The sequence below is a fragment of the Mya arenaria genome, chromosome 12, assembly GCF_026914265.1.
Source record: "Mya arenaria isolate MELC-2E11 chromosome 12, ASM2691426v1".
Lineage (NCBI taxonomy): Eukaryota > Metazoa > Mollusca > Bivalvia > Myida > Myidae > Mya > Mya arenaria.
Genome location: NC_069133.1, coordinates 49413752 through 49423707, shown reverse-complemented (window position 1 = coordinate 49423707; position 9956 = coordinate 49413752). Strand labels below are relative to the sequence as shown.

The window sequence follows — 9956 nt, the reverse complement described above, 5'->3', positions numbered from 1 at the left end:
ATTAGAGGGACCGTAAATTGTCTTCTTGGCAACTAACCAGATCTGATATTTTATCTGTAAATCGTGTATTTGGTGATTTTTATAGATTTTTTTTAAAAAAGTACTCGGACGTTCGATCGAGTACTCGAGTACTCGGGTACTCGTTGCCATAAGAACAGTCTGAACAGTAGTGGAATTGTTTGCAATAATATCACTCATATTACTTCATAGAAATCAAACAATCATTCCTTACATCATAGTTTTCATAGTTATAACCAATGCGTTGGCCCTCGATTACCCGTTCTTCTTACTTTTATGTGATTCTCTTTGGTGGTACAGGTGACCTCCTCTTGACAAATCACAAACATCTGGACCTTGTTCACTCAACCGCATATATTTGTCCTTGCTTCTCAGAATGTTTTACCAAGGAAACGGTCTCTAGCATGAAGCATATTAACTTACAGCTCTCGTTATCATATGTTTAATATCATATATAAAAATATCATACACATGCATTACCCTTTTAATCAACAAGCCATTATTAGTGTGTTAAAAGTGTTCACTATTAATCTAATGAAGTTCAAATCAGTCTTTAATTGTATCCGTTAATCAATTAATTTATATATAAGCCGAACAATAAATTAATTATTTTATTCACCAACCAGTCTATCGATAGGCCACTTAGCATTCACTTGTAAACGTTGTCAATTAATATATCACTTAATATATCGCTGCAGAATCTACTCTGTAGTTTCTCCATCCAAATCATCATTATCACCGAACGCAGATTCAATGTCACTTTCAATGGAGGCCAGGAGAGCTTTTTGACGCGAGTCCCTGTCATCTGTGGACATATGGTCCACTGGGCTGGATAGGAAATTGTAGAGATGGCTGATTTGGGTATCGCTTTCTTGTACATAATCGCTGCAAATTCTTCCGAAAAACTTCCAGTCCTGTTAAACAAATGCATTGACATTCAAGCTACTGCAAAATAATATACAACTCTTAAGGTTGCGATACGCCATGACAATTGTACTGCTTTTTCCGGTTTCCCGACCGGTCTCTTTCCTCGACTCTAGTATGATATTGTATACCTCCAGATCGTTTTTCAGAAGTTATATTTTCTCCCTTTGTTTTTCTCTTTTTGGTAGTTTAACGCACGCGTTTAGGTACAGTTTTGTTTGAACGCTTACAAACTATTCACAAAATGGCGAACGATTTAAAGGTAGAAGTACTAGTTATATGTACATATAAACATATTATTAATAATGCATTATTATGTTGAAACCATTTGACTTTAATGACCAAAAGTAAAAATACGATTTGTGAACGGTTAAAAAATAATAGCCTTTTTAAATTGGGTTGCCACGTGGCAACCAAATCCCCAGTTATAAAGCGCCAAAATATCGCCAACATTTTGACAGTTCTGGGCTTGTTTGGAGGAAGTACTATATTTGCCGATTTTGGGAAATCTGGTGTCTTGTCCCTTTAATTTAATGATCTATTCTTCCTTATTTAAAATTTGATTGCATTGGCGTTTTTGTAAGTGCATTATTATTCCGTTTAAGTAGATTGGAAATAAGTAATACATATTAAATGGCTTACCCTTTCCGCCTTTCCAATCGACTTCTTGAATCGTTCTGCGTATCTCTCATCCTCAATCTTCTTCAAATAGACTTCTCCAGATTTCACATCCTCCTTTAGAAACTTCAGTGTAGCAGCCATGTTCTCCCAGAACAGGATGATCCGAGTGAATTGTCTGTCAACGTCTCCGAGATGCAGTGAGGCTTCACGGAGACTCTCCACATTTCCCAAAGAAGCTTTTAATAAGAGATGAACAGATAATTAGTGTATGTTATGTAATAGTTATATGACAATAAGTAAATTCTCAATGATTAAGAATGGACGGAGTGAGCTAAGCGAACTAGCCCATTCTTGTTCATTACTTATTTATTACTTCAGCTCATCTAACTGACTAAGAGTACAACCTCATTGGCTGATACATTGTCATCGCAAAATCTGACGTAAGGAGTTTGTATCAGATACATGGCAGAATGCGAATGCGGACCTAAAACACGCACGAAAGTTGACATTCTTAATGATTTAGTCCTCTACTTAATAATTGCCTATATACAATTTCATTGCCTGGAAATGTAGGTTGTATTCTAAGCATGTTTTGAACAGTACCTGATTAGAATGGCTACTTATATGATTAGAGGATTAAACAACCTATCACGAACTAGTCTGCCGATCGCTGAAAAACATATTTATAACAGACAATATATTGATTTTATTTTAATATGTCGAAGTTATATTTGAAATAAAGTTACTTCAGTGCAAAATGACTTGCGTGTATTTAGTGCTGAGTTTGTAATTAAAGTATTTTTTGAGAGTGAAGGTTGTCTAGTGGATAAGGCGGCCTCTCAACCAGAGGTTCTGCGTTTAATACCAACCAGAGGAACACTCTCTTGCTTTTTCAAAAATCACTAGCATTTGTTGTCTGCCCAGAAAACGGAATCGAGAATAATTCATACCTTCCTGTAGAGTCAGTTCCTTCAGCTTTGCCAGCCGTATTAACGCCTCCTTTCTCTGCTCATTGACTCGATCGATAACTTGTCGCCTCTCTTGAGATGCACGATGAACATTTTCTTCACTTGCTTGGTAGTTTTTGTGAAGTTCTTTGTACTAAAATTGCAAATTAACTCTTCTTAGAAATGCTTTTTAAGATCCAACCGAAATCCTTGTTTTCACGTGTATCTCAACTTAAAAAGTAAATCCATTGCATACTATCACACACTGTAGTAATTTAAGTTTTCTTTTCAAAACTTATTTCTTGTAAGGAACCCCGTTATATAATCTTTCTTCGATTGCAATTTTTATTTGAATATGTAGGAAAATGACAGTCAAATATATATAAATTAAATACGTGACCAATGATCTACATGTACTTCAAAGGCGTTGAACCCTACCATTTTCATTTTCTTGTCGCCTTTGAACATGTTGGTAAAAAAGTTTCCAACACTGGCTACGACTTTCAAAGCGATTCCAGAAGGACCAACCATAGCTTCAGAGGGGCCGACAGAGCTCATAAATGTCGTGTCATTGTCCTGAGACATGGCCTTGCCAGCAGCATCTGCGAGAAAATCAATACAATCAGTACTTATTTAAGAAATATTTATATATTTGTACCAAAACAAATATATGCACGAATCGCACATGTATAATTATATATATATACGCGCGTTTGTTAGTTAGATACATATTATTGTATGAGTTAGAAATGAAATATTTATTTAAACTGAAAATGATTCACACTGAATGGTTACATGTAATATTTCATATAAAGTATTCACAGTATATATTGTTACCATAAATGATATTTCTTTACAGGTAAAAAATGATCACTTTCGTAATTTGAACTATACGGAAATGAAAAAAATGCAAACTGTCAATATGTTTCAAAAGAACATTTCTTTGAGCATTTGAGACCTAACAAGTAACGCTACAAATTTTCTAGCATTACCTGCCGATTCATACATTCTATTTCTGTATAATTTCAATGTTTTCAGTTCATCATCAATACGTTTCCTTTCTTGATCTAACTCTTTTTGTGCGAGTTGAGCCGCCTTCGCCATTTCTTTCTCTCTCACTTTTTCAATTTCAATCTTTTTCTTCTTATCGACAATATCCTTATTGCGGTCGTTTACTGATGCTAGGTTTTTCTGAATTTCCGTCTGAATCTTTAGATAGCTAGAAAAATGAACATTCAAAATATGTAAATTATTTAAGGGACAGCAGATGTTTCCAAAATCGACAATACAGTATTTCCTAAAATACAGACTAGAATTGTTGATATGAGCTATTATGAGGCTGATAGTACATCATTTTCATAGCTGATTTACCGTTTATAAATTGAGCATAATGGTTTTCCAGTTTATAGTGCGTATATTTAGCATGTTAAAGTCTAACTGTCTACGTACATGCATTCAGCTAAATATCAATAACTGTAGGAGTATAAAATTTGAAGCATATGAGGTATATACAATGTTCATGGTTAATTAGAATAAATCCAATCCTTATCATAACTGAAGACTATTTTCATTATATTAAAGATGGTATAGTGGTTTAAATTTACCACAATTGATACAATTGTTTCAATAAACCAAAAATGATGAATATATGTCAAAACCAATGGTTCTTATGATGGACACCGTGTTTTTAATTTTAAAGAAATGTGCATGTAACACGGTATTTCTACCTTATGAGACCTAGTAGTTTCAGCCATTAAATACTCGGGTACAATCTCATCATCAGTAATTAATATTTTCCGTAAATGCATTATTAAGAAAGAAGTTTAAAGTTTACCACTCAACATTGATGTTTGTTATACATGTGTATGTATTGATGTATTTGAATGTCACTTTAAGCAAATAAACATTTCTACGCAGGGAACTCATTTTTTTTCGCTGACTGTTTCAACGTAGTTACCCGAACATTTATTACAGAATATATGTTGATTCATGTCAGATCTGTCCGTTGAGTTTGTTTCATTTCGTCTTTGTTAGGACTGCGCCTTTTGCTTCTAAATAAGTTTTCGTTTAATGGTTTGTCAACTGGGCTTATCCTTATACTTTCCATTGTTAAACAATACACAAACCTTGTTCTTGTATCTTCAGATTCCTTTTTCATAGTTTCCGCATTTTCAATAATCTGACCAAACGCTTCTATGATCATATCTCTGTCCTGTAAATGTGGACAGTAATATAATCATTTAAACATGTTTTTTTTATAAAATTATCGGAATAAGTATTTACTTTCAAATTGTTACTAAACGCTCAAATAGTATTCGAAGCAAATGGATGATTCGCATTTTTTTGCTTTGGGAATATATATTTTTAACTTTTATACCAGAGTATAACGCAAAGTGGTTGTATTTTTCCCAGTTGCCAGTTTCTCAGTTTCGTCATTTACCTGTAGTTCGACAGCATCAAGAATTATGGGTATCATTGTCTTTACAATGTGAAACGACGTCGCCGTGAATTTCTTCATCAAACCCGACGTCATCAAATGTTGCGTGCGCGCACTGTGGGCCGTCATCCGTACCTATAACGATACATACAAAGTGTACTGTATGATGCTAGAATAAAATATGTAAGTTGGGGGTTCCTTTCGAATCACCTTTCTTGCCAATCAGGATGACCAGCAAGAATTAGATGGGCGAGTTAGGGATACCTTTCGACTTATCTGCCTTGCTATACACATCAGAATAACCAGCAAGAATTAGATGGGCGAGTTGGGGATACCTTTCGACTTACCTTCCTTGCTATACACATCAGGATAACCAGCAAGAATAATATGGGCGAGTCTGGGATACCTTTCGACTTACCTTCCTTGCTTAACACATCAGAATAACTAGCAAGAATCAGACGGGTGTGTTGGGTACCTTTCGATTACCTGCCTTGCTAAACACATCAGGATAACCAGCAAGAATAAGATGGGGGGGGGGGGGGGGGTTCGCACCTTTCGACTTACCTTCCTTGCTATAAATATCAGGATGAACAGCAAGAATAAGATTGTCAAGTTGGGTATCTTTCGACTTACTTTCATTGCTAAGCACATCAGGATAAACAACAAGATTTAGATGGGTTAGTTGGGTATCTTTCGACTTACCTTCCTTGCTAAGCACATTATGATGGCTAGAAAATTAGATTTCTGGGTTTGATACCATTCGAGTTACCTCTCTCGCTACAAACATCAAGATAACCTGCTTGAAATAGATCGTGAGTTGGATACTTTTCGACTACCGCATTTGATGGCCAGCTAGAATTATATTATCGAGTTGGACACCTTCCGACTAACCTAACTTACTAAACACATCAAGATGACCATCTAAAATAAGATTGTGTGTAAGACACCTTTCGACCTACCTATTTTGCTACAAAAATCAGCAGCCAATTGTATAAACAATGGTAAAATATTTCCATAGCTAAATCTGTTTATACCGTTGGCTGCAGTATAGCCAGTTAAAATAAGAAAGGTGTGTTTGGTAAATTTTGACTTACCTCTCTCGCTACATCAGTGTGGTCAGCAAGATTAAGGTAGGCGAGTTCAAGATAGTTTGCCACTTCCCTCTGTGCGTGATAAAGCTCTATGGCGGCAATCGTTTGAAACATTTTCTGGCTCTCTAACGCCATTTCATCTTGTGACTGTTAATATAAGGAAGCAATGTTTTTATATTAAAACAGCTTGAAATGCATTTTGTTTCTCCTACTCATTTAGTTGTATTAACATAACCATAGAATACACATGTTTAATTGTGCCATTCTTGAGAGTGATTTCCTTTGGGGTCATATTTACATGAATCTTCATATAAGAGTAAGAAAGCGGAGCATAACCGTTCAATGATTAGCGTGCGGATGAGTAACAACGCTTTTAACTTCTACCGCACCCTAGGTATTGAACGTTATCCTTAAAAAAACAGTTACGTCTGTATGTATGTATTTCTTTAGACCTTGCGGTCAAGGAAAAACCCATGAAAGTGCAAGCACTTATTTTCAACGGGGTCCTTTGTTTTTGCTGAAGGGACAGCACGCGGAAGAGAAAGAGGTTGGATACATGGAGTCCGGGTGCGATACCCTAGCTCTTTTTCGAAGAAACCCCTTGGTTCTTTTACGAGCTCGGGTTAAAGCACCGATACAAGTGGTACAATTTTCCTGGGTTAAACCAGTACTGAGTACACCACTTTTCCAAGCACTACCCTTTAATTGCTGAGCGCCAGGCAATGGAGCTACTTGGACTAATTTTTAACGTCTTTCGGTACGTCAACCAGTAACCTAGTGAATGAAATCAATTGAAGCGCTCGTGTATAATTCCAATAACTTGGACTGTGGGTGCAATAACTATTATACAATAAAGACCAGAGCCAACTATTGTAGCTTTGTCACCATTTTTGTTAAATGTACATTTAGACTGAAAGTATATTGTTTTATTATTGCATATCTGTATAACTTCTGGTTCATGTTAATATCTTTAAAAAGTAAATCATTGCGGTAATAATCCAGTCAATTGTAACCACGCCCCAGATGTAAGGGGAATAGCGGAGTCTTTGACTATCGGTCCAATCAATTCCAGGTAAAATTCCAGTCCAGCGGGGACAAACTGCTGGAAAAATCCCCGACAAATGCCCCCGCATCCCGGGGACATCCTAGGTAAGGACCAATTACAATTGACTGGTGCATACATAGTAGGCATTTCGGATTTTTTATGTTGCAGTTTTAATAGTCAGTTTGAACAAAAATAGCATTAACTAATACCAATAGTAATTAGTTATACACAAATATGATACTATTACGTATGTGCTATATATAGTTGCAATGTAAATTGAATGCACTTAACGATTAATATATATCTACAATATTCGAGGATTCGAATTCACGCTTTAATTCTCAGTGTAAGAATGATAATATGAAAGATGAACTTATAATGCGGCAATACAATTACCTTCGATAAAGCCATATTGTATCACTTTGTAATTAATAATATACTGCTTGACTTCGTATTCAGGTGAAATCCTGGATTCCCACCGTTTCAATTCTAGCATTCGTAAAAAATAACACTTTTCATGCGATTGCGCAATAGTGGTTTATATATATGTGAATGTCATGACGCAAATAATCAATATTTATTAACGTTTTGAATATGTTTGGAGGTATTTCTTTCAAAGGATGTAAGTGAACTGAACGATAGTATTGTGAGTAAAATAATTATGTATACGAGTAAAATTCTCTTTATTCTTTAAAGACAAATGGGACATTAAGATCAATTTTATTATTGTAAGATTATAGAAGCTGAAAACGCAAAAATATTAAATGATTGGTAAGTGCTAAAAGAGTTATTGCGATCTACTATGGTCTCACAAGGTAGAACTACTTTTCTTCACCTTTCCTTCAAATTAAATTCGGTATCCTTCATAATAACCATTGTTTTCGACATTAATTCATCTTTTTTTGTATGTTAAAACAATTATTTTAATTGTGGTTAACCGTACTACTGCTACTGCTACTACTGCTGCTGTTGCTGCTGCTGCTACTTCTACTACTACAACAACAACACCAACTACTACTACTACTACTACTACTACTACTACTACTACTACTACTACTACTACTACTACTACTACTACTACCACCACCACCACCACCACCACCACCACCACCACCACCTCCGCCGCCGCCGCCGCCGCCGCCACCACAACCACTACCATCACCACTACCACTTCCCCCACCAACATCACCACCTTCACAACCACCACTACCAATACTACTTCTACTACTACTACTACTACTACTACTACTACTACTACTACTACTACTACTACTACTACTACTACTACTACTACTACTACTACTACTACTACTACTACTACTGCTGCTACTGCTACTCCTCCTCCTCCTCCTACCACTACTACTACTTCTTCTGATACTACTACTACTACTACTACTACTACTACTACTACTACTACTACTACCAACCACCACCACCACCACCACCACCACCACCACCATCACCACCACCACCACCACCACCACTACCACTACCACTACTACCACTACTAAGACATAAGAAATCGGAGCTTAACCGTTCAATAATTAGCGTGCGAATAAGTTACAACGCTTTTAACTGTTCACCATAATTACTGAACGCTGTCCTTGAAACCTTGGTAAAAACATCAACTAAAGTCGTTTGAAGCGCTCGAGTATGATTTCAACAACTCGGATTGTGCGTGCAATAACTATTATTCAATCAAGACTAGACTAGACTGTTCTAGCTTTGTCACCATTTTGTTAAATGTACTTTGAAACTAAAAATGTATAGGTATTTTTTATAAGCGTTATTGTATCAGTGTTGGTTATTCTTTAAGCTTAACTGTATCATTTTTTGGTTCATGTAAATATCTTTAAGAAGTTAAGCATTTAGGTATATAGTGTGCATTTTGAATGTTTATGTTGCATCTTTATTTTGAATATTAAAGTATTTTCGAGAATAAGATTATATTCAGATATGCTGTATATAGTTGCATTGTAAATTGAATCTACGATACTTATTTAACTACGAAATTCGAATTAACGGTTTATTTACAAAGTGTTAAAATATTATATAAAACTATAAGGATGAATTTATAATATGAAAATAAAATTACCTTCGATAAAGCCATATTGTATCACTTTGTAAAATGAATAACACTGCTTGACCTCTTGTTAAGACGGAAGCGTATGAATAATAGTTTCCGTTTTATGTATTATATATGCATCTACGATTTGATATTGGACTTTCTACTTTCCTTTTCAACATTATATAAGTGAACTATACTCGTATATGTTATCTTTCAAACCGAAACTAATGCTCATTGATTATCTCATCTCTATTTGTATCTGACATCTGCGTAGTATTCAAGGGGTTTAAAAAGAACACATGGTGGGCGTCACATAGATTATGCGGCATTCGGAACTCCTTGGCCATTTTTATCAAAAACAACCAGGGATGTATATGGACGGTGTACATAAATACTTGGAATGTTTAAGTCCGCTGCATGTAGATCGCATAGTTATTTAAATGACTTAAAACTCTTGTGAATCTTAATTATGTCTAAAATAACACATTTCACTGGCAAACAATTTAAACTTAGATAAATAAATACAAGCTAAACACTAAATTTAATTTATGATATAATTAAAAAATACGAACTACTTCTACTGATGTACCGTCGATAAAAATGACCGAGGAGTTCCGAATGATTATGCGGTAGTTGTTATTCGATATGCATAGTTTAATAACGTTGTTGTAAGGAACGAGTATTCACTAAACAAGTAATCATGATGGTGCCCCTCGACTGACCATCTAACCCTTAAACAAAATACATTTGTCATATCTCTGAACTGGCAACGGGAGACATACTGAACCATGAGAATGTATTGTTT

The 9956-nt window shown here is 35.4% G+C and overlaps 1 protein-coding gene across 2 annotated transcripts; it reads right to left on the bottom strand.

Annotated features, from left to right (window-relative positions):
* Positions 1–446: 446 nt before the first annotated feature.
* LOC128211001 (uncharacterized) lies at positions 447–9403 on the bottom strand. 2 transcript variants are annotated; one of them, XM_052915367.1, is made up of 9 exons: positions 9179–9403; positions 6042–6185; positions 4951–5082; positions 4637–4722; positions 3503–3729; positions 2949–3112; positions 2514–2664; positions 1585–1799; positions 447–932 (listed from the first exon to the last, which is right to left on the bottom strand). In XM_052915367.1, the coding sequence occupies exons 1-9, from the start codon at positions 9191–9193 to the stop codon at positions 720–722; spliced, it is 1347 nt and encodes a 448-aa protein (XP_052771327.1). In that variant the 5' UTR covers positions 9194–9403; the 3' UTR covers positions 447–719. The 2 variants fall into 2 exon arrangements, with proteins under 2 accessions (XP_052771327.1, XP_052771328.1); XM_052915368.1 differs by lacking the exon at positions 9179–9403 and adding an exon at positions 7480–7600.
* Between the last annotated feature and the right edge of the window lie 553 nt (positions 9404–9956).

What these genes read in the sequence shown, in the direction of transcription:
- LOC128211001 (XM_052915367.1), bottom strand. An exon ending in TCTGAAGATACAAGAACAAG is followed by an intron (nt 3,730 to 4,636) that starts GTTTGTGTATTG and finishes TCATTTTTCTAG; the next exon opens with CTATCTAAAGATTCAGACGG. An exon ending in CGATTGGAAAGGCGGAAAGG is followed by an intron (nt 933 to 1,584) that starts GTAAGCCATTTA and finishes TTTGTTTAACAG; the next exon opens with GACTGGAAGTTTTTCGGAAG.